General features: G+C 34.2%; 7 protein-coding genes across 10 annotated transcripts; 4 read left to right on the forward strand and 3 right to left on the reverse strand.

Moving 5' to 3' along the window:
- Positions 1-1,234: 1,234 nt before the first annotated feature.
- Positions 1,235-6,448, forward strand: Bma-cor-1 (Uncharacterized protein; the record flags this gene model as incomplete). Its single annotated transcript, XM_001900371.1, has 11 exons — positions 1,235-1,426; positions 2,773-2,895; positions 3,027-3,156; positions 3,431-3,535; positions 3,768-3,958; positions 4,147-4,251; positions 4,494-4,715; positions 5,067-5,239; positions 5,358-5,601; positions 5,726-5,914; positions 6,317-6,448. 11 exons carry the CDS (start codon positions 1,235-1,237, stop codon positions 6,446-6,448), a joined length of 1,806 nt encoding a protein of 601 aa, XP_001900406.1.
- A 1,213-nt stretch (positions 6,449-7,661) lies between these two features.
- On the reverse strand, positions 7,662-10,611 carry Bm8359 (Uncharacterized protein; the record flags this gene model as incomplete). Of its 2 annotated transcripts, XM_001900372.2 has the most annotated exons (10): positions 7,662-7,727; positions 7,986-8,138; positions 8,279-8,418; positions 8,547-8,667; positions 8,951-9,111; positions 9,186-9,288; positions 9,431-9,700; positions 9,980-10,189; positions 10,401-10,487; positions 10,564-10,611. In XM_001900372.2, the coding sequence occupies 10 exons, from the start codon at positions 10,609-10,611 to the stop codon at positions 7,662-7,664; spliced, it is 1,359 nt and encodes a 452-aa protein (XP_001900407.1). The 2 variants fall into 2 exon arrangements, with proteins under 2 accessions (XP_001900407.1, XP_042932910.1); XM_043076976.1 differs by lacking the exons at positions 9,186-9,288; positions 9,431-9,700; positions 9,980-10,189; positions 10,401-10,487; positions 10,564-10,611 and having other exon boundaries at positions 8,951-9,085.
- Positions 10,612-11,552: 941 nt separating this feature from the next.
- On the forward strand, positions 11,553-12,791 carry Bma-ran-1 (Uncharacterized protein; the record flags this gene model as incomplete). Its single annotated transcript, XM_001900373.2, has 4 exons — positions 11,553-11,670; positions 11,764-11,889; positions 12,304-12,491; positions 12,576-12,791. 4 exons carry the CDS (start codon positions 11,553-11,555, stop codon positions 12,789-12,791), a joined length of 648 nt encoding a protein of 215 aa, XP_001900408.1.
- Positions 12,792-13,848: 1,057 nt separating this feature from the next.
- Positions 13,849-15,084, reverse strand: Bma-dnj-18 (Uncharacterized protein; the record flags this gene model as incomplete). The annotated part of the gene is made up of 4 exons (XM_001900374.1): positions 13,849-14,058; positions 14,266-14,392; positions 14,464-14,651; positions 14,818-15,084. The coding sequence occupies 4 exons, from the start codon at positions 15,082-15,084 to the stop codon at positions 13,849-13,851; spliced, it is 792 nt and encodes a 263-aa protein (XP_001900409.1).
- Positions 15,085-15,931: 847 nt separating this feature from the next.
- On the reverse strand, positions 15,932-18,273 carry Bm5529 (Uncharacterized protein; the record flags this gene model as incomplete). The annotated part of the gene is made up of 6 exons (XM_001900375.2): positions 15,932-16,093; positions 16,229-16,471; positions 16,767-16,953; positions 17,205-17,391; positions 17,589-17,633; positions 18,126-18,273. 6 exons carry the CDS (start codon positions 18,271-18,273, stop codon positions 15,932-15,934), a joined length of 972 nt encoding a protein of 323 aa, XP_001900410.1.
- A 534-nt stretch (positions 18,274-18,807) lies between these two features.
- Bma-dhs-28 (Uncharacterized protein) lies at positions 18,808-23,130 on the forward strand (the record flags this gene model as incomplete). 3 transcript variants are annotated; one of them, XM_043076977.1, is made up of 13 exons in its annotated part: positions 18,808-18,916; positions 19,212-19,270; positions 19,482-19,590; positions 19,949-20,017; positions 20,344-20,493; positions 20,882-21,121; positions 21,331-21,384; positions 21,761-21,823; positions 21,914-21,948; positions 22,025-22,093; positions 22,298-22,397; positions 22,637-22,749; positions 23,029-23,130. In XM_043076977.1, the coding sequence occupies 13 exons, from the start codon at positions 18,808-18,810 to the stop codon at positions 23,128-23,130; spliced, it is 1,272 nt and encodes a 423-aa protein (XP_042932911.1). The 3 variants fall into 3 exon arrangements, with proteins under 3 accessions (XP_042932911.1, XP_042932912.1, XP_042932913.1); XM_043076978.1 differs by lacking the exons at positions 22,637-22,749; positions 23,029-23,130 and adding an exon at positions 22,590-22,606; XM_043076979.1 differs by lacking the exons at positions 21,761-21,823; positions 21,914-21,948; positions 22,025-22,093; ... (1 more) ...; positions 22,637-22,749; positions 23,029-23,130 and adding an exon at positions 21,556-21,629.
- A 910-nt stretch (positions 23,131-24,040) lies between these two features.
- On the forward strand, positions 24,041-26,336 carry Bma-rpn-12.1 (Uncharacterized protein; the record flags this gene model as incomplete). Its single annotated transcript, XM_001900377.1, has 9 exons — positions 24,041-24,130; positions 24,433-24,496; positions 24,569-24,671; positions 24,783-24,873; positions 25,167-25,265; positions 25,437-25,510; positions 25,622-25,733; positions 26,066-26,119; positions 26,253-26,336. 9 exons carry the CDS (start codon positions 24,041-24,043, stop codon positions 26,334-26,336), a joined length of 771 nt encoding a protein of 256 aa, XP_001900412.1.
- Positions 26,337-27,236: the final 900 nt, after the last annotated feature.

The following is a 27,236-nucleotide window of genomic DNA, read 5'->3' on the forward strand; positions in this document are numbered from 1 at the left end:
TTTATTGCTCAATTATAATTATGAGTATTTCGTCAGGCATTATTAAGCTATCGTTGTAATTTTATTGTCCTTATCCTTAAGCCTAGGCTAGGCTAAAAGTAATCTGATGAATTCGATATTTACTGATCAAACAGTTAGTATTTTTGTGATCAGTGTGATTGTGATTGATTACAATGATATTTGTGTCACATTTCAGCGAGTTAGCATAATGATGAAATTTTTGTATTGATTCGGCTGTCTTAATCTTTATAAAAGTAGAAGTAAAGCACTACCGATTTTTTGCCACAATTTATTCCTAAGTTTTTTTCGTTGTTTAGTCAATAAAATGTTTTAGTCCAAATGGTGTAAACTAATCGTGTTTAGAAATATTAATAATTGATTTTATTACCATATCACTTTGTAATACATCCGCTTAAATTCTTTTGTTAATGTTAGCATTGCAAAAAAGTGCCAAACAACACAAGTTCAAATCCTTATTTTCAACAGCTGCTATCTGTTAGTTTCAAATCAATAATGTTAAAGCTTATCCCTCCTACCGTTAAGCATCCTAGCATCGTTTGTCACTTCTAACACATACAATCTATCAATTAAATGACATTTACGTCAACAGGACCATTTTTTATTTGTTGGAAGAAACGTTTGCATGGAGAAGAAGGAAATATGGATAGATAGAAAAGTTTGCTTTTTAACTGATATTTTTTGCTTTTGTTTAAGACTTTAGCCAATAAGAGCAAGAGTTCTACACAACCACCAAGTTACTTTCAGTCGAAGCGCCTCACTGAGACAACAGCGCAGATGATTACTGCAGAGATAAATGAGCAGTTTGAAATTACTGCTTCAACCGAAGTTCACTGAACTGATGCTGAAGTGAGGTGTGTTGTGATAGAAGAAGCTAACCGCTATTTGACTGAACTGGAGATGATGATATTTCTGGTACAATTCAAGAGAAACGATCATTTCATAGTAAAGCAAAGGAGAGAGAGAGAGAGAAGAAGACGGCAAGAGAGAGTGCGGTTGCAACATAGACAGATGTTACTGACCCGAGCGGTGTAACATCGACAGCGGCGGTAGCACTTCTGAGGGGTGGTGTTGGTAGTAGTGGTCTTGTCAGCATTGAAAGTTGGCATATCGCTTCGTTCAGTTTAATCTCTCGCTGCTTCTGCTTTACTTGTGGTTCAGTTTGCAGAAGCCTTTCTGGTCATTACCTCATCCGGAATCGGGGACAACTACAAGGATGAGTAATATCGTACGACAGAGTAAATTCCGACATGTCTTCTGTAAACCTGTAAAACATGAACAATGCATGTCGGATGTACGCATCACCGAAATTACATGGGATTCACTGTTCTGCGCTTGTAACTCTAAATTTATTGCAATAATCTGCAAAGGAGCAGGTGGACCGTTTCTCGTCATACCTATCAATAAGGTCATCTAACCATCCTTCATTCATCTAAACTTCATTTCCATCCTCCCACTTTTCCTCTGTTGTAGAGAGATGAATGAAGAAGCTTGCACTTGTAGATGACAGATTGATCAATGGCTGTTATTATTGTGTGCCCTGAGCATCTAACAACGTTGAGTGATGACCGACCAGCATTGAGTGACCGAATGGATAAGCATTTATTTGCTGTCGATAAATGTAGATGCAGTATTTGACATTAATGGTAACTGGAAAGGATAGAGATTATAAGAGAGACAGCCGTATAATCGGATTAGTTCATACTACTACTACTACTACTTCCCGAGACTGGTCAATTCGCCTCTTTTTTAATCGTGTATTTCTCCCATAATGCCACTATTAAAAGCACTCTCATAGCTCTTTGATCAAACAGTGGTAATTACGTTTCTCGAAGTGATGACGAATAAATTTTATATGAGTTTTTTGACAACTTTTCTTAGCATTTTAAGTTACGTGTTTGAGTACATTGCACGATTTGATTACTGAATTCAGGATTGATTACTGAATTCAGGAAATATACACTGCACGATTTGATTACTGAATTCAGGATTGATTACTGAATTCAGGAAATATACACTGCACGATTTGATTACTGAATTCAGGAAATGGAACATCCTATGAGCATTAAGTTAAGAATACAGGGCTCTGTCATTGTTCTCACAATTATTATTACATATCTTCTTTTATCACACAAGCATTTATTAAACAGAATTACTTCAGTATGCATTTACCATCGCTTATTCTTCTTTACTAGATTTCAAAAGTGATGCTTTATTCCCTTCTTCCCTTTCTCTCTAATTACATAAGATCGTTCAGAAAATTTCTGCTCATTTATTGTCTTTCTGCAGTTGAATGTAATCAATCAAAGCGCAAGAAGGACTGCTTCAGAAGTATAGCCTTTCACGTACATTGTAGAGTGCATAATTAAGAAGAGAAACTAATTATTATTAAACGGATTGTAAAATAGTTTTGTGGATAGGGAATGGTCGCGGAATTGAATTTATTTCAAAGGATTCAGTTTAGTGTTTAGGTGAAGATTTTAAAGACTACAATTTAGGTTTATTTTGCGTACCACAGTATTTGTAATAATGCTTATAATTAGCACTTTGTTGGTTTTAAAAAAGTGAACTTTCAAGAGTTGTCTTGGGTTTATAGGCTTTGGTTACAGAAATGATGCTGATGATTGACATTTATGTGGACATAGTGCTTCAGCTACTTTAAATGATATTGGTGGAGCGTTGCAAGTTTGCTTTTTATGAGATATTTTATTTTCAAAATACTGATGTTATTAATGTAAAAATTTTTTATTACAGGTTGGACGTATCGAAAAGGACTATCCTTTCGTGGATGCTCATCGTGCTCCGTGTCATGAAGTAGCTTGGAGTCCTTTTAATGATAATGTTATTGCAAGCTGTTCGGAAGATACAACTTGCAAGGTATCGAAGTATTGCAATTATTTTTAGTAGATATATGTCCACATTTTTAGATATATGTACATTGTATACATGCATGATTTGTTATTGTTTATACAGATAGGTACAATTATGTACTGATTAATATAATTAAGGTGTGGTTAATTCCACAGAATGGCCTAATTCGTACGATTAGTGAACCGGTGGTTGAACTGTGTGGTCATCAGAAGCGCGTGAATACTTTAGCATGGCATCCAACAGCCAGCAATATTTTGCTTACTGCTGGTATTTTTTCCATAAATAACTAACTAGAATTGTTGCAGACTGTATAATATTGGAATAGGACTTCGTTTGGTTAAGTTCTTCAATTAATTTTTTGCTTGATTTTGTAGCTACTGGATAACGATCAGTGGAAGATGATAGCTTTGTTTGAAAGGTTAACATGCTAGGTGAGGAAAAGAGGTTATTATAACTTTCTACTGGAAAGTTTCTATTTTCTTTGCTATAAGGATCATCCTGTTGTACTAATTATTCTTGAGTGCATTGATTATATTTCCAGGTGGTGAAAATAAATTATTAATGTGGAATGTGGGTACGGGGGATGCTTTACTAGAAATCAGTGGCCATCCGGATATGATATGGTCTGTATCTTTCAATTATGATGGTTAGTTTTTCGTACTACTTTTCCGTCAGTTTTGTCAGTTTCCCCTCTTACCAACTTACTAATTTGAAAATTAATTGAAAAATTCTGTACTATTATTTTTGAAATGCTGGTCTTTACTTTCCTTGTCATTGTGTGATAGTGAAATCACCACCAAAAAAAAAAAAATCAACATATTTTGCTGTTTGTTCCCTTTGTGTGTATTAACTGATATATGGATACTTGTTATTTTTAGGAAGTCGGTTTGTAACAACATCTAAAGATAAGAAAATACGGGTAATCGACTCTCATACGGGTGAAGTTCTTCATCAGGGTAATGGACATGAAGGAGTGAAACCACAGCGTGCAATCTTTCTCAAGGACGGTAGAATCTTTACTACTGGTTTCACAAAACGTTCTGAAAGACTTTACGCACTTCGAACACAGGTTTATTTTATTCCTGCTGCAGTGAGTTAGGAATAAAACGATAGCGTGCAGTAATTATTCCTTCCCAAGTCAATACGAGTCCTTTTTTCCACTTTTGCTGGAATTCCGGTTTTGTTAAACTTTATTCACATTTTGAAGGCTTAGTTTAGATCCTTTCTAAGTTGTACGTATCAATCAAAAACATTCAGGAGAATTTGGATGAACCACTGATACAAGAAGAACTTGATACAAGTAATGGTGTTCTGTTCCCACTATATGATGAAGATAGTGGCCTCGTTTATTTAGCAGGCAAAGTAAGTCTTGTGATAATATTATGTAACAGTTAAATGTTAGACGTCATTGATGAAACATATATGTCTTGACACATAAGCGTAAGGCTTATCTCAGTATATGCAAAGCTTATAGTATTTATGCAGTTAGTGACCATTAAAAGGATTGAAGCTATAATGATCCAAATTTAGGTAGACTTTTATTCTTGTTTTCATACTGAATGTTTGATTACATCAGCTTGCGTTATTATTGCTCAACTGTTCAGGGCGACTGTGCTATACGATATTATGAAGTGAACAATGAATATCCGTTTGTACATTATATCAATACATATACTACATCGGAACCTCAGCGTGGTATTGCATTCATGCCGAAATTGGGTCTCAATTCTAATGAAAATGAAATTGCGCGCATATACAAAGTAACGACAAAAGGTGTTGTCGATGAATTGCAATTTTTTGTTCCGAGAAAATCCGACTTATATCAGGTTTTCTTATTTGAAATTCATCATATTCAAATTGTAGATAGTGTAATATCTTTGTATTATCTTTTATTTCTGTGAGTGGTCTTCAGAAGTTTTGATTTAGATCTTTTCTCTTTTTTGTTTTTCGAAAGATTGAAGTGTATTTTTCTAATTAACTTAAACCTTCGATACAATTATTGTTAAGAAGATACGCATTATGCCTTATTTCATTTTGTTGGTATATTTCTTAGAGCTTTAGGATAAGATTTGTTTTACTCGAATGAAGACTAAGACCCGCAAATAGATAAGCTGTCAATAACGTGAAAAATTAAACTAACCAAAATACAAACTAATTCGAATTTCTCTTAATTTCAGGCAGATTTGTATCCAGATACTCGGAGTCGTGTACCAGCACTGACCGCAGAACAGTTTATCGAAGGTCAAAATGCTCCTCCGAACTTGGTGCCAGTAAATCCAGATGCTGCTGTTGTTAAACCTAAGGTACAAGTGGCCAAAAGAACCAATATCCTTGCTCAACTTCCTCCCAGGTTTTAATTTCCGTATGATTTCTTTGAAGACTGTTGTTTTGGCCCATACTTCTGCATAAAAACTACGCAGAACATTCAAATTCATAGTAGTAAAAAGTGCAGTGACAAGAATATCTAGCCAGGAATTGGTCACATCGCGCTCACAGACTGAGCAGCAGAGGATGTCATCATACGAGGATATATATCGTGATGAACCAGCTCCAACACCCCGTCAATCCAGACCAAAAAGCATGCTTGCTGGACCACTTGACGAAGATACTGGCATTATTAGGATAGAACATAGTGTCGTTCCGGAACGTGAACAGCGTCCACAAAATATGCGCAACCTAGAACGCCCAAGTGCAGCGATATCGCGACAACAGGTGTTGTCTTAATAATTTCCATGGACCTGATTGAAAATTGATCAAGATATAGGAAGTTATTTTATTAATAAGGAAATTAAAGGGAATCATCATGTCCAATTCTCGCATTTCTCTTAGTATTCAGGTACATTTGCGACCACATATTGAAAAAGATAGTGCCCAGACAACGCCTGGTCAGAGAAGAATAACAGCTGATTTAGAACGTATCAAACGAGCCAAAGATCGGGAACCGGATCGAGAAGAACTTGCTCCTCCACAACAAATGCACAGTAATTCTGTTTCACCAAGACAGAGCGTGAGTGGCCCTTCCGAGGTAAGTACAAGTTTCCATATTCAACCGTTATCCAGTTTTCTAAAGCAACTCAACATACCTCCGTCTCATTGAATTTCGGTTTGGATTGGTCAATGCGCTATTTTTTCCGGTTTCCAGCAGTACATTCCATTTTCCTTCGGTGCTGTTGTATCGTCATCTGCATTATGAAAATTCCCAACTAACTATTCGATAGTTGGCAAAGTTTAATGAAAAGTTGAAATGCTCTTAAAATGTGGTTCAATGATTTTTACGAATTCATTTTTCACTGTTCCTTTTCTAAATTATTTTTATTATGGATAGTATTACCATTTCTGTACACCTCATTCTATTTTTACAAATGAACTATAAATTTTTCTTCAGAAATTTAAGTCTAGCAAACCACTCAGGAGATTTAAATTTCAGTCAGGTTCAATGGAAGACGTATTGTCAGACTTGAACAAGATCAAATCTATCCTACGACAGCACGAGAGAAGAATTCGCCTATTGGAGGACGAAATAGCCGATAAAAATATGGCTGATACATATAGCTTTTAAGAAGATTAAAGATCTTTGTGGTGCTTATTCGGGAAATGCGAGACTGTGACGGGAATTGTCCTTATTATTCTTACCCATTAATAGACAAAAAAGGCTCCAGCAAAGGGAGACACTCACCTAAAGATGAATATGGCAGGGAAGCAAGTGGACAGTGGATGACAACTGGGCTTAGTAAATTGTTCAGGATTTTTGCTTTAGTGCTATTTTAGTGCCTTTTCTTTAAAGAATTGTACTTGTAAACCCATTTAAGGTTAATTTTATGGACTTTCAAACCTAATGATCAAAATAAAGAATTTGTAGTAGTATGCGAAATACGAGAATACTCTAAGTCCAGTTTTAATGTTAAGAAAAATATGACTGGAGTGATAGGATGCTAGTGTATGCGTACGTATTAATGCATATTAATGCATATCCATGTTTCTGATACTAACTGAGGACTAACGTTTGACATTCTAAATGTATGTAATCTTTTAAAATGCGTATGACTCCTCAAATTTTATATGTTTTTACTTCCTAAGGCTACACAAAAAAACTCCATATAGCCATCTGAATTACTATTATTTCAGACTAAAAGCGGTATAACACAACTTTATTCAACAAATATCGCACATTTAAATTTTATAGGTAACAATTCTTGAGAATAAACAGGGAAGATTTTGCATAGGACTCAACAACTGCTCGACATTCAAGGAAGTAAACAAAGGCTATGAACTTCATGAAGAGGTACTTTCATCTTAAACAAAACAAAACAGTAGTGCCGAAACAGTTTACCTGAGTACATCAGATTGGTCAACGCACTTGATACCTCTACCGCTTCACAAACAATCCATACATAACCTTCTGGTTCACGAATAATCCAAAATTTATCAAAAAAAGTTGAAGCAATTTTGGTGAGATGGTGGTAACTATATTGCCATTTGCATTTGGGAACAACAATGTTTCAGTGACTTGAGTGACGTTTTTTAAACAAATGATACAAAAGAACCTTCTCTAGCTGTGATGATCTTCCTACTGAGGAGACGAGAAATGAGAGATCGAACTTCGGTTTTTTATATCCCTCATTTCATCTAAAACGCGAAAGGACTAAAACGTCTATGTGTGACACTTCGTCTTTATTATAATCATTGAATGCTTTTAATTAACTTGTTGCAAATCTGAAGCACGAACTTGCTAAGACGGAGAAAAATCAACAATGAATTAATGAATTCTTAGTTTAGTCGCTTTCTTCACTTGATGAATTTGACGATTCTACCTTTTTCCTTTCTTTCTTTTTTGGTGGCTGCAAAAATTTTAAGTTAACATTAATTTGTTCAGCTGGTACCACTTAAAGTAGTGATTTTTCACCGCTCTGAAAAAAAAAAAAAAATGACAAATGGAGGGATGAAATGAATGTCAACACCTCACATCCAAACTACGTAATTTTTGACCAAATATTACTCGCTGAAAAGTATCAAAGATCTGCTGTGGTCAAATTATCATTTGACGTCTGTTCAAATTAACAACTCTTCTCTCCTTGAAAGAAATGAAGAATACAAACCTCGTTTTCATAAACCTTTTTCTTATCTTCCAGTGATATCTGCTTGCAACTGCTAGCGGGATTGGCGACACTAAGATCGTAATAAGCGGAACGCCAACCAGCCGGAGTTTTCTCGTTTGGTTTGCCATATTTGTCAAGCAATCCTTGACTTATCTAAAAATCGTTTAAGAATATTTCAAAATAAAATTCTTCTTTATTTATAATGACTGTTTCGTCCAATCTTTAGATTGAAAAATCCATTGAAACAGTAATGCTGCAGTTGATGAACTGGAGGTGAAAGAAAAGTAAGTGACCATAGCCTTTTTCTTCGACGCAACGGGACCAAGACACCATTTTCGGGCGTAAGTATCTCTTTCCATAATCACTCTTTTGATTTTTGCAACGACTCCATGATCCGTTACCGCCATAGTTGATGTGGTCATTAGTGCCAATGCTAAACCCAAGAAATAAGATTTTGGTATGAAATAAAAAATGCAATACTTAAAATATCTATTACGTAAGCTTAAAATATCTATTACGTAAAACTACTGTGTTATAAGTAAAAAATCAGGAGGAAACAACCTAAACAAATGGCTTCTCCTTTTGTTGTAACAATAACAATTTCTTCATTCAGTTCGATTCCATTTTCAAACCGAAGAATACCCGGTAGAAGTATTTTGGCGCCATAGCAAATTGCATTCACCTAACAAAGTGATACTAATAAATAATTAAAATGTATATACTGACTTTGATTTGATAGTTGAACAGTACAACAACACAGTGAGATGTGTTAGCATGTGGAGAGGATGAGGGATAAAAAAAGATAATGAACGAAAAGGTTTTATAATTTGCATACTTATTTACTTTTTTGATAGACCAAAGTGGACTCATATGTACGAAACAAATACATGGCATTGGAAATTTATCAAAAAATAAAGACTTCGTTTTATTTTTGATACCATAAAATAAGTGAACAAAGAACTTACAGCACTGTCTTTAACAACGATTCGTTTATGGCCCACAAGGAGAGATTCAAGTGGTCGGATCACTCTTCGTAAATAACTATCGTCATTGTGATGGTCATAAAGATATTGCGCGTCCAGAATATCATGCATCGTCATCAGATTATCTTTTTCACCAAAAATACCTTAAAACGTAAAAATAATGTAGTAGTACAAGTCCCTGAACAGCGTTTAATTTCGTAAAATTTGAGGAACACACCCGAACGAACTCTCCTTAGCTCTTGCATCTGACCTCCAACACCCAAAAGTAAACCAAGGTGCACACAGATTGTCCGCACATAGGTCCCCGCTTCGCATTTCACCTTAAAATCAAGTCAGGGATAATTAGTAGAGATTAGATTATAACTAAAATGTACTAAGCGGATAATTAATAGTGATTAGAAAATATGATTACATTTTTAAAAATAATTATAGAGAAATGACTTGGGATTCAGTAAGACAAACCCAAAATATGCCCATATTCTGACTCGAATTATACTCAATCAATTTGTTTTCGTAAATTGTCCTAATCCTTAATTGCCGTTTAACAGCGGATATGAGTGGTGGGCGTTGAAATAATGCGCCGGTCAACTTCTCCAACGCTTGCTTCACTTTTTTTTCTGATTCAACAGTATTGTGCAACCGAAATATCGCCACATATTCCTTTCCAGCACCCTGCTGTGATTTTGCAAGTCTGGTAGCTCGATCGATGCAAACAATCAAACAGCCCGACACCTACAAACAATAGATTTCGGCAAAAAGTACAAAGTTTTGAAACTTTCCATCAATTTAGTCGATTCAAGGAAACTGGTTTCCTTTTCATTCATTTGGTTGCTGTGTAATAAGGATGCAACTCTAAATTTTAGAGAAAATATAAACTGCATCACAAATCTTAAGGTATATCTTTTAAAGTAACTAAAAGAAACAGCTTGACTGTTTCGTAAAATGTGTACTTATAATGCTTTATTGGGGAATGAGTTTAGACGAAAAGTCTAAGGAAAAGTGCTATTATACCTTCGGATCCAAAGTGCCACTATGTCCAGTTTTGTCAACTCGCAATATTCGCTTGACCCACGCAACTACTTCATGACTTGACGGATTAGCTGGCTTGTCAAGATTTATGCAACCAGAAGAGACGTAATTCTTAATATCTCTTTTAAGAGGAGAGCAGCCTTCCGGAAGTGGAGTATAATGATTAGATCGTACATTCAGTTTATCGAAATTCTGAAAACTCCTAAATAGAGGCTTTAATGCCACAAGCAAAATTTTCTGAAAGAAAATTTTACAAGTAGTTTTAAAATCTATCAGTTCCACTTGCAAGAAATGATTTACTATAACATGCTTCATCTTATAATTCAACAGGTTCTCAAGCATGATTTTGAAGCATTGTTCTTTCTTTCAGTGCCGGAAGCTACATTTACAAGTGATTGTTTACCTTCAACAGGAGTGGCCACTGTGAAGTATCTAACACAGCTGTCTTTTCGGAAGGTTTGATTGAGTAGTCACCTGCAGCTTGAATTTCCTAAAACAGGTAACTGGAACAAAAGTTGTTCAAGTACTCCCAATAGCCATGTGGAAAATTAATGCGCGAAACTTACACCCACGTCGAATTCGCTATCTTTCATCGACTTCTGTTTCTTTCCCATTTCCTTTCTGCAAAAATACAACTTTGGTTTTCAATTACTGCAATATAAATCATAAAGTGGACCTAACACGTTCTGCACATATGAAGGACATCTGAAACAAGAGTGAACCAATCATACATATGTTGCTTTCTAATATGTTTTCCCTTTAATGTCCGTTGTTTTTACATCACTGCAGGCAAATAATTTTATTAACTTTAATCATAAAATTCTCATCTCCATACAATACCTTATATCTCTTTCACCATAAGTATTCTTCGATCTTGCACATCTTGAATAGAAAAACCTCGAATAAGTTATCACCAATTTTACGTGTATTATTTCATACGAAGAATTCTGCATAAATGTTTACACCATCTTGTTGTAATGGAGAATAAAAGTGAAAAGTGTGAAGTGGCATCTTAATCATAAATCGTCACTTAACTTATACCTACAAAATAAGAGAAGAAAACTTTTAGACTTAAAGTCCCCAAAACTCTTCGGGTCATAAAAAAGGGGTAAATATAATTGGGCGAACAATCTGCGCGAAGTTTGTCAATAGGTCAGGTTATGTTACAAATAGCCAAAGCCATCGGCTTTGGGGCTGTATTTGGGAGGGGGGGGGGGAGGGGGAGAGGGGTTTTGTAGTATGCTTTGAGGTTTTTGGTGGAGAGGTTAGGGGTTTGGGATGATGATGAAAGGAATGTTAGTATTTGTTTGATGGTTGACGATTTAGGTAGCGTAAGATAGCTTCATGCTTCTGATAAGAATGTATAATTTGTCCTCTCCAGATATTTTGGTTATTGAATTTTGGTTATAGTAACCTAATATTTTATAAAATTATAATACTACCTATCGTATTTTAAAAGCAGTCAGCAGTCTTGTTGGATTGGTGAGCATGCTACATTTATTGCCTCACTTCTGATTGTATTCATCTTAACATTGCAGTGGTAGCAGCATAAGTAATGGCAACTGGTGATGATATCCCGACGTTTAAGCTTGTGCTTGTTGGTGATGGCGGTACAGGCAAGACGACATTTGTCAAGAGGCATCTTACAGGAGAGTTTGAGAAGAAATACGTTGGTATGTATTCATCTTTTGTATACATGATGTAATTTTGTTCAATTTAAGCTAACTTATAGCTTATATATTTCGTTTCTATGATATTTCTTGTAGCAACTTTGGGTGTGGAAGTTCATCCACTGATATTTCACACAAACAGAGGTCAGATTCGATTTAATGTTTGGGATACAGCTGGACAAGAGAAATTTGGCGGATTGCGAGATGGTTATTACATACAAGGTAGTTAATCGTGCTGTTCTAATGGATCCACAGAACTTCATAAATCATTTTACTGTTTGACAGACGAAGGCGAATTCTGTTTTGAGTAATTAGATTATTATGTGTTACTCAGAATGGAATCTATGTAGACATAATTGAAATAAAATGTAGCTATGACTAATGGTTGGCTAGTTTTTTCGTTTTTCCTACAATTTGATAATTGAAAATGACACATTAAAAGGGAGAAAGATTGTGCGAAGAATTTATCAGTTGCCAGTTTGCCGTAAGTTAAAGACTGATTAATATTTCTGCAAACTTTACTATTGTCCTTAGCTTTTGAGATCTTTCGGACTGCTGAAGGTTATGTTATGTAAGACAGTTTTGAAATGTTTCATACCCTATTTTAGATCGCGACAAGTAAACGAAATACTTTAGGTCAGTGCGCTATAATTATGTTCGATGTAACAGCACGTGTTACTTACAAAAACGTTCCAAACTGGCATCGTGATTTAGTGCGCGTGTGTGAAAATATCCCGATAGTTTTATGTGGGAATAAGGTAGATGTGAAAGACAGAAAAGTCAAAGCTAAGACGATCACATTCCACCGAAAGAAGAATCTGCAGGTAGTTTTGTTTTTATTTCATGGGCGAAGAGAGACCAAAAAAGAATATCCAGTTACCAAAAAAGATGGCTTCATTTGTTTTCAGTACTACGATATCTCAGCGAAGAGCAATTATAATTTCGAAAAACCTTTTCTATGGCTGGCCCGAAAATTGTTAGGCGATCCAAATCTAGAATTTGTTGCAATGCCTGCACTTGCTCCTCCTGAAGTGCAGATGGATCCAACAATGGTTGCACAGTATGAACAAGAAATTGCTGCTGCTGCGAACGCTGAACTTCCAGACGATGATGAGGATCTTTAATCGATTGACTGTTTGGAAAGGTTTTGGCACAAAAACCAAGAGTTTTTTGGGAAGCATTATTATCATATTACTGTTGTTGCCGTGCTTTTTATGCCATTTATTGATTGATTGTTTTGTGTTTGTTTATCCTGATTTTCGTTCCAAAATTTACATAAATTTGGTATGTAAGCAACAAAATTTTGTCATTTATACATTGAACATCTACGGTGATCGCTATATCAAATTCACGATTCCTGAGCTATAAATAAACGATTATTAACACCAGTAACGAACATGTCGAAAGGGTTTTCAAATTCATCTGATATTCTACTGTCGTTGATGATTTATAGAACACTCTGTCCATCATTTTTATTATTTAGCATGCAATGTATCAGAGAATATAGTCATTTCCGGAACTGATTTTTTCTAAATGTCGGTACAGAAGGATCAGGGGATGGCCGGTAAAAATAATGTTTAGTATGGATGCAGCTTTGTGGCAACCCAAGATGCTGGTCGGGGATTCCCTTACCGCGGAGTCTGTCCCTAGATGAGTGGATCGCTATTTGGGTAATGTGTTGTGGGGAAGAATGCAAATACTTTGTTGACAACATCTTGAAATTTGGATTTGTTCTTATGAGTGACGAATTTGTTCGACTTGAGAACATTGCACAAGCTATCTGTTCCGGACTTCATATTAAGTAGTGACAATAATAAGTGAAACACTTAACTATTGTTAGAAGTATAGTTGTGAACATATTTAATAGTCATCTGATTTAATAATTTACTGTTAATGAATCGTGCTGCCAAAGCCAAGATTATTTGATTTCGAAGCTTATAACAAGTCCTTTGGCCAAATAATGAAGTTAAGCGAAGTTCAAACTCAAAAACTCCCAGTTAATTTTGGCAGTTAATGCCAAAATGGTATGTATCAAATTATTACTATTTCCGTGTTATAAAAGAAGGAAAATGCAACCAAGTAAATGGATGGAAGTTTTATGGAGGAAGTTTACGTAAAAAAACAAAATTTGACGTTGTTTCAGCTTGATATATTTTCTACAATTTATAGCACTACAGTATCTTACACTAAACGGATATAGGTTAATATCGACAAGCATCCAAAAACCAGAAGTAAAATATTAGTTGCTCTTTTTTCCTTTAGTTCTCGCCTCCTTCGTTCTCTCTCCATCACTACAAAGACTGGTGTTTTATATTTGGATTTCCGTTTTTCTTCTTCAATTTCCTTCAAAATCTGCCATTCTCTTATTTCACGCTGTCGCTGCATTGGATCCTGAATTAATCTCGTTTTAAATCCTGCATTCATATAGCAATGATTTTAATGTGGCTTGCCTGCCGAGTATTGCAAATCATCTCTTTTTTTCACAATGTCTTGAAAATGTGTTATAGGTACATCTTACATACTGAAATGTGAGATGTACCTCGAACTATTTTTAAAAAAAATCTCATAATAGTGAAAAATTTTTAACTTCTTGATGACCTTATAACTATAGGAGAAATAATTTGGTGTTCGCGGACGAAAAGTATTAGTGAATTCACGAGGATTGCCGAAATGAGCAAAAAATTCATCAGGCATTTGCCAGTGATCGTGTCTAGTCCGTTGTTTCCTGAAAAATTAACTAAAAATGGAATTTTCAGTTGTGAGAGTAGATTGAGACCTAGTATTTACGTTACTGACCTAGTATTCACACTACGTTGAAAGTCCTCGAAGGTTTTGTAATCTAATCCCAAATCCTCAAAGTTTTTTTTCACTCTCATCTGCGTGGGCCAACTCCCGGTCGGTGTCTGTAGCCAGCTTTCTTGACATTTCTTATCATAAGCCTTTCGTTTTTTATCGGATGATAGAACTTCGTATGCTTCCGCTACCTGAAGTATAATAATTAAATGTTCTCGGTAAATAACAGTGATGTCTAGTCAATAAAAAACAGTGCAAGTTCTCGAAGCATTACTGCCACAGCCAGAGAAAAAACTTTCTCATGGTGATCTTAACAAATTATAGAAATAACTGAAAAGCATATAATGTAGCTTGTACCTGTAGAAATTTTTCAGCAGCCAAATTCTTCTGTTGTTCACCATCATGCCTGTCTGGATGATAAATCTTTGACAGTTCATAATAAGCTGCCTTGATTTCTTTTGTCGTAGCAGATGACTCAACACCAAGTGTTTGGTATAAATCGCGTTGTTCAGTGCAAGGTTGGCTAGCAGCAGTGTTATACAATCGTGTAGTACTCACGGGTATCCATAAATATTGGAATAAATCGGTATGCAGTTTCTCGTGTCGGAAAATCATTGCGGTCATTTCCGAATCTACAAAAAAAAAAAGTAAGTTGGACAAGATGCTGATTTTCAGCTCATGAAATCATCTTGCCAATGGGCTTGCTAATCCATGCATAGGTCGAACGAAACTCACCAACGATATCAAGTTTTTGAAGTCAGATAGATGCGGTGAAATTAACAACCACTACATCTTCTGCGTTATGAACATTTCCAATTGTATAATAGCAAATTTTTTTTTATTTAGGGATTCCACGCTTTAATGAAGCCTGCACTTGTATAGTCCGCATTAACGAAATGGAGATTGTGACAATGAGTGGACAAACAAGTTTGAAACTAGCGTGAACTACCTTAACATTACGGAAAATCAAAAAGCTCCCATGACAAAGTTAAAAAAATAAACAAAGTCTTAATAAGCGCGATAGTCTCCGTATGCTTACTGGTCGTTTTACTGACTTCATCTGAAATTTACAAATAGTTTTTTGTGTAATGACGTAATCTTCAGGCTCAACATTGCATTTGTACTTCGAATAATATTACCCATATTAAACTTTACACTGAATTTCGCTTTCATATTCACACATGTGCTTTCACAATAACAAAAGGCAGCCTATGTGCCGAATTTACATCGGACTTTACTGGTGTTGGTTAAACTCAGGATATATATATATATATATAATAATTATGGAAGTCTGGTAACATAACTGACTGGTGTGAAATACAACTGTTATGAATGATTCTGCAAAAACAACTTCATACATATTTATTCAATGAAAGTAACAAGACTAGAAATGAATCAGTGACACAAATCAAATGAATAAAATGACCTGAATCAAGCAAATTGCTATAAAATTAGGATAGTCAAAATGAGATCACTTCATGTAAACATCGACACAATCACCATCCTCGATCCCCAATGTGTCCGCAGTTTCTTGCGGACTAATACGTTTGCCGTCAAAGATTAATGTAAGTTTTTCTTCATCCAAACCATTATCGACAGCGAAATCTCGCTTCACAATCATGAACGGAGTATCCTAAAAAAGAAAAGAATTATAATCATATAACAACAATATATCGAATATATCAACACAATTCCTTAATAAGTAAAAGTCTAATGAAACCCTATATTTTCAAACATTAGTTCGGTTATTTCTTTTTCGAATAAATACCCTTGGAACAGCAGTAATTACAGGCTTGTTTTGTTCAGGCAGCAACCATTTGACATTTATACTTCCACTTTGATTGTTCTTGTAAACTGATAAATAATTGACATCTTTTTCACTGAATGCAACACTGCTGGGAGTGTCTTCTGCAAAAACCCTCTTTCCATTCCTTAGTGATAAAACTACATTTTCCGGTGAACAAGACCAATTTGATGCATACAATTTGACGATGTCCGTAAATGTCTCGCTCTGAAAATTATTTATAAATTACGCTTTTTACGAAGACCCTACTAATCTCAAGTTACAATACTTATTGAATTATGCAGATTAAACCTCTCAGCAGCACACTTTATCCTTTTTTCTCCTGAAATAAAAATAGAAATGTATTTTCTATCGTTTGAACAATAGTGGATACTAAAGTTGGATACTGCTAACAAAAAGTAATTTTACACATCTTATGTTATCGAATTAAGAACATAAGAGCTGGCACTGAGAATAAATCCAATTGAATCCAGCTAGAATTTCGTATGCAACAAATGTTTACCATTTTCCAACGTTTTATATAAGTATCACAGCTCTCAAGGTCACCGATTTCAATGGAGCAATGTGGCTCTACGACAAAGACTTTTTCTTTTGCAAACATATTATCGTCCGCTTCAAGAGTACCACCATCAATAATAAACGGACTACCAAGAGAATTAGAATTACTGTCATCCATAACTTTCTTCTGCCTATAAAAATTTGAAGAACAATAAAAAAAGAACAAGATTTTAAAGATGTGACTTTCCAGCAAATATCCGCCAGAGAAGGAACAAAACTGTGCGGCCATTACTATATGTACTTCATGAAATAACTCTGTTGCAAGCGTGACAATACTTCATAAAATACTTTATAAAAAAGGAATATTCTTCTGATCTGCAAACTATTCATTAGGTTTTCCTTGCTAAATAGACGCACTCCACTTATTTGTGTAATTCGCAACCTTTTGATATCATTCTTCATTGAACTGCCCATTAAAGGACTTAAACCAGATGAGTGAAAAGCAGAAATATTGGAAAAATTTTCCAGCTGTTTGATTTCTTGTTCAACTTTCAATAGAGCGCAATCTTCCCTTACTTTTCTTTTTCCCTTTAACGTTAGTAAATCATCGTCGTCATCGATTAGATCATCTACAACAAATGCACTTAGAAACAATTCAAATCTCGAGAGATATTTACATACTATTACTCGTGTCACACCCAGAAATTAAAACTTTCTTATCAGTTATATGAGACTGAGAAAAATATACCGAATAGAATTTCAACATAAGCTTGTTTTGTCAATTGGATAACTGTAACCAGCAATCTTTTTATTGAACATAACTAACCCAATGTATTCTCCTTTTTCTTGCTTGTATCTTTTTTGATCGAATCTGGAATTATGAGTTCAAAAAAAAAAAAAAAAAAATTAATAAATAAACCGATCACAGCATATTAAATGGGATCCAGTAGTTCTTCTCTGTTCAAATAATGTTCAAATACCAGATTGTTAAGGGAAGATTTTTTATGTATTTCCTATTTCATCTACCAGTTTTCCCTGCACTATCAAACATGGTTCGTTTTTTCGTTACAAAACGTGTTTTAATCCGTAATGAAAATTACTTGTTAAAGTATGACATCATTTGTGATACTTTACGCGACATATGAAAGTTTGAATTACAGTCTCTTGTTGAAGTAACAAAATTAGTTATTCAACTCAAGTGGATGAATAACAGCTAATTTATCAGGAATATCCTCATTCACCAATTTAAATTTAAGCACGAAGATTTGTAAAAGTATAAGTAATTAGTAGCTATTCTTATCCAAATACCAATTTAAATTTAAGCATAAAAATGTTTTAAAAAAAATATAATTAGTACAAATACCTTCCTTTCTAACGTCATTTATGGCAGTTCCGGTTACACCTCCACCCTTCTTGGCAGCTATCACTTTAGACATGAGATGCTTTAACGGATTACCAAAGAAGTCGTCCTCATCATCACCAGTGGTTTCCTCCTCCTTCTGAGTCATCATCAGGACACACACTGAAATGGCCAATCACTTATAGTCTTATTTCCGCCATCATCCACCCATCCATCCATCCAACCCTCATCTTCAGGTGTACGAATCCTTTGGATACGTGATGGGATGTCTCGTAGTTTTGTGGGATTGGAAAGCATGGAGGCCTCAGGGAATGGCCGTAATAAAAAAAGTAGGAAGAGGAGGAAGGCGTTTGCAGATCTGTGAAGAGTTGACTTGCCTTGTCCAAGAGATGAAGGAGTTGGCTTAATGTCATACCCGAGAGTACATACTGCTGAGAATCGAATGACATTGTGAAGAAATCGCTTGGAAGTGTAAATGTCGAACATTGATAGTATTGCGATTTGACCTCTTCTTCAGCCACTTTTTTATACTTGAATTAGGAGAAAGAAATTGCTGTGTTTTACAGTTTAATGATATTAGAGATTCTGCAAATTTTCTTAGGGCATGATAGTTTCTGCTGGAATTGGGTTCATTCACATAAATCCTTGCAAGTTTGGAATAAATTTCAGGAAAGAAATAACGCTGATGCCGGATCTGAATTTCACTGATAGAGTAGTTATTGTCACTGGAGCTGGTGGTAGTTTGGGGAAGGCTTACGCACTTGAATTCGCCAAAAGGGGAGCGTCTGTTGTTGGTAATTTCAATTGTTTTAAACCGTTTTTATATATCGAGTTTTTATTAAGTTGCTTAAATCGCTAGATTTAAAGTATTCTACTGTCTTAACATGAAGTACTAATTCGAACCTGAATATAATTTGAAGCAGTCCTATCTGTCTGGATAATGACATTAGTTTAGAATAAGATCATTCTATCATAAGAAATATTTCGAAAAATCCCGGTTTACGATACTATTTTGTTTTTACTCACGGTACTTTGCTTTTGCTTCACATGTCCAAAAATTTTCAAAAGAATGGTTTTCTTCCATTCCAGTGAATGATCTCGGAACCACTCAAGATGGATCATTTGCGAGATCTCTATCTGCGAATACGGTCAGCTATTCTTTCTGGATAAACTTATAGTGTTTCGTTATTGGTTAAAAAGTTAAGAAAATATTACTATCCAAGTTCCTAATTATTCTTGGATTTGTTTTCACCATAAATATTCTATTCGTTTCCGCAGTAATTATTAGTATACCTAGTTTTACCTGTTTTTTTAAGTTGCTCACTTTAATTAATGTGTAAATTTCATGTACTTTTGCAGACTGTAGCAGAAATAAAATTTCACGGGGGCAAAGCGGTTCCAAATTTTGACAGTGTTGTGTATGGGCATAAAATCATCGAGGCAGCAATTGAACATTTCGGTCGAATAGGTAGGCAGTCGCCTTTATCATTTCTCCCAACAACAACCGGTTTACTCCTAAATGATGCTGAGCTATCAACAATTTTTGGATGCGATTTATCAGTGTATTGTTGGATTATGTTTCAGAGTGATAAATAATGGTCATTTAGAAATAGAAAAAAAAAATGTTAAAGTGGTTGAAATCTATCAGCAAGTTGAATTCGTTAGCTTCATTTTTATAATTGAAGATATTGAAACTTGGACTACTTGGTGTTTTGCATTTTTAAAAAAAGGTTAAACATTAATTGGTAACTGTAATCAGTTATAGATCAGAATTCATCTTAGGATTGAAATTGTTAGCTTCATTTTCATGAGCCTTCAATTTTCAGATGTTGTTGTTAATAATGCTGGAATTGTACTCGACAAGTCCTTTCAGAACATGAGCGATAATGACTGGGGTTGTCCTGTTTTTGATATTTAACTATTAATTAAAATGTTACTTGATGAGAAATGAAATTATTTGATTTGTTAACTTGTGTCTTATTTCAATGGATATTTTTACACTTTTCAATTGGTATAGTAATGGGTAGAGCTTTAAGTGATGAAGCATTTGCTAAAATTAGGGATGTTTGTTAGTTCAAATTGTGATATGTAGTTAATGTATTGTCCTATAACGAACTTAATAGAATTTCTTATAATTTTGCTGAATAATTTCTACTTTTGGTTTTTATTTCTCATTTTTATTATTTTTTTGTTTTACATAATTATCGATTATTTTTCGCAGACTTAGTCTACAGAACGCATGTTAAAGGCGCTTATTCAGTAACCAAAGCGGCTTGGTTTTTTTTCAAAAAACAGGGGTATGGACGAATTATTTTCATATCTTCAAATTCTGCAATATACGGCAATTTTGGACAGGCAAATTATGCAGCAGGTATTTTTATTCTAGTTGTCGGTAATTTCTGATCGTGATAAAAACTGCGAGGATTAATTCTGCCTCTTTGTTCTTTCCTCGATTTCTTGGACTTGGATATTTCTTTATTCAAAAAAAAAAATGGTTAATACAACAACAAATCAGCAACTAGAATTTCTGTAAAGCGGTAATGTAAAACGATAAACGTATGTGACATAAAAATATTTAAATTTAAACAAACTATAATATTATAGAAAATCAGTAGTGTTTGACAATTGTTAATAAAACTTTATTTATCTGTAATAATCCGTTACTTTGTCTATGATAGTGACTGTTAATAAAACTTTATTTATCTGTAATAATCCGTTACTTTGTCTATGATTTGTCTATGATACAGGTTGAGTTTTAGCTAAGAACGCATTAATTGGTCTTTCGCACACACTAGCAATTGAAGGAAATAGATACGGCATTCATTCGAACGTGGTGATACCTACCGCATCGTCAAGGCTGACAGAACAATTATTTCTTGAAGAAAGTTTGCGTTCTCTGAAAGCAGAATATGTAGTACCACTTGTTATATATCTTGGACATGAATCTTGTCAAGAAACTGGAAAAGTTCTTGAAGCTGGTGCTGGTTGGTTTGGACAAAGTAGGTTTTCATTTTTTTCATGGAAATGTTGTGCCATTTGCAAATGTAATATCATTCAAGAATTTTTGCATGTTATTCTCATCGAAAGATCTAGTCTGTAAATAACACTCATTTGAAAGATATAAGTAAGATGTTGTTGTAAATTGGTTTAAATGAGGTTTTTGCTGTGTACAACTACAAGCTCTTAATTTTATTAGCTTACTTTTTAGTTCAAGCCTATCGTTCGAAAGGAATGGTCTTGCCGGCTGCAAATGCGGAAACTAGTAAGTCTGTGCACATGTTTTCTAGCATTTGTAAAAATTTGTACTGGTGACCCAGTACAAATTTTTACATTTTTGTACATCACCAGGAACTATCCAGTTAGGACTGTGTGTGGTCACATAATCTGTTCTTTGGTTCAGCTGTCAGTGACTTATATTGCCTACTCTTTTCAGATTCTCAGGTCATGTCATCTGAAGCTTTTTGTTATTTGTTCTGTGGTTGGATAAGTAGTTCAGGGCTTCTGTAAACCGTTTTGTTAAATCTGCAGCAAAAACGAGCGATGAGTAAGAGGTAAATGAGTTGGTGTAGCGAATAAGAACTGTAAGTGAGAACATTTATTCATTTTAAATTATAATGTGTCGTCACCATGTATTTTAGTTGCCGATAACTGGACTGCAATAACTGACATGACATCAGCAAAACATTTCGATAATATACAAGGTTATTGCTTTTTCTCAAGGTTTTAAGTTCTGATTACTTTATTTACTGAATCTCATAAGTTGTATTGCCGGTTATTATATGCAATTTCAGAAGTAACGGCCGATCTATTGAACAATGCGAGAAAAGTAAGTTCTGATTTATCCTCTGTTTATGAAGTTTCCTATATGAAAAGTCGTAATCAAGCAAAACTCTTATTTTCAGGAAGGCATATCAGGGACAAAATGGGAATTAGAAAATGAGAAGAAAAATGAATATATGGAATTGTTAACGGTATCAAATACATTAGTTATTAGAGCTACTGGTTGAATTAATTTTGAAGTTGTAAGGATATTGGATATGTGAGTTAATATATTTGGGAGAAGTGTTTTGTGTTCACACACTGGTGAGATGTTGAAGAATCTTGATAAATAACATTTGTTACAGATTCTTGCTAGATGGGAAGAAAAGCTTATCAGGTTTTGAAACGCTTTTTAGGTTGTAGCGAAGGCTTTAAATCAGAAAATACATGGTAGTCCGACGTCTTCTTTTATGTTCATGTTAATATTGATGAACGGGACGGATATGCATAGTTTTAGTGAGTTAATCTTTTTCCGTTGATTTTTTCTGCTCATCATATAATCGTCCGAAATTAAAAGTTGAACTTCAAGTATCTTATCTTCCAGTGAATTTTGTGTTCATGTTAACTATACTGAGGATGATATGGTAAACTGGCAGAATTTTTATTTTGAAGGCGACATTTGAAATATATAATCCATATTTTTTAAAGCTCAAAACAAAGAATAAAGCAGAGAAAAGCCAAGGATTTATTTATAGCAGTACCTTTTGACGGTGATTATGTTCCTGGTCAACGAGAATTAATCTGTATTATTGCGATGCACTGGAATATTTTCGAACAGATTCTCAATGGCCAAGTTATAACAAAAAAGGTGCGCTGTTATGCGTTTAAAAATTTTTTTTTTGGAGAAATTAAAAGAATGAAGTGTTTTTAATCCATAGTGTTGTTTATTGCCTTGCGTTGCAATCCCTTTTCGCATTATGAAACGGTCACTTTTTTGCCTTCGGTAATATAGGTTTGTTTGCGAAACATCCATCCGTTGTTTTTAACAATGAAAATGAAATACCAGATACATCCATTTTATTTTTTTTTTTTTTTTTTGAGAACCACAGATTCAGTATGGAGAATTCTAATTATGGAGTATTTACAGATCATCAGACCTGGGAAAATGATAATTATTGGAGATATAGGTGAGGATGATGTGATAGAGTCCATAAATCACTTGGCCAAATCGATGAAAGCAAAACTTTAGGGTTTCGTGCTTTTTATATGCATATTAATTAAATATTTTGGGATACTGAAATGAATTGTAGAATTTCTTGAATTTTTTTGTGTTTTGTTTACCTTTCTGCGTTTGTTTTTAGCATGAATTTTTATGTTTTCACCTATTTTCGTTTTTTAGGCTTTATGTTAGAAAACATCATAGCAATTTTTAAACGAGATCATAAACATGAGCTGTGCCTTCCATCTAAAGTGACATTCATGTAATCCTTCGCATTGGACAGCTTGTCTATCTGCACTTTTTGCATCTTGTCTTCTGATATGAATAAAAGAGTATTTAATAAGTTGCCTTTATTCCGATCGTGAATTTGCGATGGAAATATATTCATAACATGGAAATACGAACTTCAAAATATTCAAAATACATTTTACTTATAATAAAGATTTTAGATTAGAAAGGTGGAAATTCCATCTGGAATTATCGAAATGAGTGTTTTCTTTTTTAATAACGAAGGAAATTATATTTTAATTTCTGTTTGAAATAGCAAGTTATTAAGTAGTTACATGATCAGTTTGACATTATTCTTCTGTCAAGGAAGTTTCGCATTTGCTTACTGCTTTTTACAAATATTTCTGTAAACAACCATCTCATTATATTTAACGAATAAAATGATCTGGCAGCCTACATTCAATACTTTCTAGAGAGTTTGGGTCCATAGTGTTAACAAAATAAAGATTTTCGGAATACTAATTACTGATAAGTCTATTATCCGTCTTAAACTGTAGTTCATCCGATGCAGTGCTTATTAGTGTTTATAACGGTCTTGTGTTCTATATCACCTTTCAGGATCCGTTTGGGTATTTTCCTATCGGGTGTTTTCTTTTCATTCTCGATCAGAATTTGTGTTTTGTAATAATTTTAAGTGGGAACTGTTGTAGAAATGGAGACGGTGCACAAGAAATTGTTAGCTGAATGGAATAAGGAGCCTAAGGTCTTGACTGCAGTTAATAGTGCACTAAAACAAGTTAAGGTAATCACTGTCGAACTAATTATTATTATTATTATTATTATTGGTCATTGTTACTAAGTTTTATAAATATTCTAATTATTTTCAATAGGGAACTAGATACGATGAAGATAAGTTGTGATTGAATATGCTAGGTGCTTTCAAATTATCATCTAGAGGCTGCTAATACTAAAAGCAATGATTGCCATAAAATTAATTAGTTGGTGATCTTATGAAATCTTACTGCACTTTTCAGAATGTTCTATTGTGTCGGGAAGTATTTCAAAAAAAGCTTCTGGAATAACTTAATTTTCTTTGTATTTCAGAAAATGATGGAGAATCCAGAAACGCTGAGAGACTTAAGCAGTGCTGCGCTACATATTATACATCGTAAGCCCTTTTTTTTCATGGCTGAATTATTCAAATGAATTTATTTACACGCACAGAAATTCTCTTTTGTAGGAGATGTTTATGAAATTGATGCCCTCTATGCGGTGCTTCAATCGGATCTCAAAGCTTTTCATGAAGCGATCAGTGTTGTGATGAATTTTTACGATTGTTACAGGTCGCTTTTATTTGAAAATATGAATAAATACTAAGTCTTAGCTTTATATTCTTATCTGTATCATTTAAAAGTTGGTGAGTTTATTTTTGTAGTTAAAATTTTCTTTTTTAGGTCAAATGAAGAGTCACCAAATAAGTTCCTAATGATTGGTTTGAATTTGATGTACTTTTTAACTACCAATCAACATGCACAATTCCATATGGTACGTTAAATTTACTTACAGTCAGGTATTTTTTTTTCTCCAATTCATCGTGCACATGAGTAACCATGTAGTATTTTTTGTCTGGCTCATTACTTCGTGTGGTTTATTATACATACTGAGATTGGAATTATGTTTCACGTTTCTCACATTATTTTGTTTTTGTCTTAACATAATCTTTCTCACATTATTTTTCGTTTTTGTCTTAACATCTATTATGTACTTAATAAATCTCGCAATTCATTCAATGAAATATATCAAAAAATGATACATTTTTCCATTCATTTTTGTTACAGTTGTTGGAACAGATCGACCAAAATGTTCAACAGAACAATCCATATATCACAACACCGGTAAAATTGGAACAGTCACTCATGGAGGGTGTTTATAATAAGGTATTCTAATCATGACAGTGTTATACTCATGTGGTATTGTTATTTTTATGAGAAGGTTTTGTTGTATTATTGTGTGTTAATAGGTTGTAATTATATATGTTCAGTATTGAATGCCCAAATAAGTATTATTGTTGTCGCCTAGTGTTTTATAAAGCGTGATTTTTATTGCAGGTTGTTCTTACAGAGAAAAACATCCCCAGTCCGTATTATGCTCTTTTTATCCGTATATCTATGGATACAGTACGGTCTGCTATTTCTCTTTTTTAACATATATTTTGACGCTGATATGAAAAGCAAAGCTCATTACAAATTGCAGCAGTGGGATGCGAAGAACTTTCATTTGTGGATATTTGCAGAGATGAGATAGCTTCATGCATCGAGTGTTCCTTCAAAAAAGTTTCACAGAAAGATGCTGCGCAGTTGCTTCTTTTCAACAATGTCAGTGAAGTCATTCCCTTTGCAAAGAAGGTATTAAATATGATTTGGATTTGCTTCAATTATATAATATGTTTTTTTATATCTTTAGTTTTATTTCTTATACTTTACTGCAAAAATGAGATAACTCGAACAACTGACAGCGTAGTGGGTAAAAATGGTTTTGATGAACTAGTGTCATGAGATTTTTTTGTATTCCAAACTGTTATGTCCAAATGCCATCAAGATATTGAATAGAGATGTTGCTCAAAAAAAAAAAAAAAAACCGAAGAGGTTAAAGGCTAAAAGGCAGTTGGACCAGAGAAAAGACATTTCGTTTCGAAATGTTTTTGAAATAAAGTTCAAATTTAAAATAATTGTTGCAGCGCTCCTGGAAAAGTTTGGACAACACGTATATTTTCGAACAGGGATTGTCTGGGGTAAATTCTCTTTCTGTTGTGAAATAAATGAAAATTAAATTTATCGGAATCGGTTTATACTATAGACCTTAATAAGTTACGAAGAATACCAACAGCTAATTTAGTTGAAATCATTTCAAAAAAGTAGTTTCAGCCGCTTCCTAAAGAACAGCTGGATACCAAAAGAATTGCAAAACAAACAATATTCTACGCGAAGCAACTTGAAATGATCGTGTAAATGGGAGAGAAGTGAGAATGAGTGATATTTCTTTGCATAAAATTTGCTTGTTGCTGTTAACCAAAAAATTAGCTTGCTCTCTTCATTCGATTCATGTCACCAGGGCTACGGAAGTTTTTTGATTTAAGTTGACTCAAGTGGTATACTACACGTAGTTAATGACTTTGATGCAAAAAATTATGTTTAAAACATTATGCCACTACTTCTACATTACTATGTTTTCAGTATCTTGCATTAGTGACCATCATATGGCACTATTTTTTCGGCTTTTACGAAACAAATATTTGCTCTGGTGACTCTATGCTTCTTAAATATTGTTAGAATGTTGAAGAAATTTTAAGCAAAGAAAACTGTCCCTAAATAATGGAATATTTGGGCAACTCAGAGCAATACCACATCTTTACATTGATTTCATTGGATTGATTTAGTTTGCATTTCAAAAATGCGATGATACATGTAGCAGTATAGCTAAAAATTCTGATAGGCTCGTAATCTGTTCTGTTTTTTTCTTTTTTTTTTTTCTTTCTATATAGGCCCTGAAGGGAGGGCATTTGCGGGATTCCAGATGGCAAGTTTGGAAGATGATGAGTGGGAAATTTTGACATTATTGTTTGTGAGACTTAGAGATAAAGAACATGTCTGACTACGGGTGCTACGAGTGATGATTAAGGCTTCGTAAATGTTTAGCGGTTTTTTGAATGTTGATATGCGATGGATCGGAATGATAGATCCAGAAGTTCTGATAGTCCAGAGGTCATGAAGTTTCTCTTGAGGTAAGCTATAAATAGACTGGTGGCTAATTATTTATCATTTCTTAAACTTGATAAAACAGCCGTTGGTGTGCTCTGAGAGGAGCAGTCACTTGTAGTGTTCGTCCGCCGTAAACGTCCTAGAACTGCA

Source organism: Brugia malayi (assembly GCF_000002995.4).
Source record: "Brugia malayi strain FR3 genome assembly, contig: Bm_v4_Chr1_scaffold_001, whole genome shotgun sequence".
Classification (NCBI taxonomy): domain Eukaryota; kingdom Metazoa; phylum Nematoda; class Chromadorea; order Rhabditida; family Onchocercidae; genus Brugia; species Brugia malayi.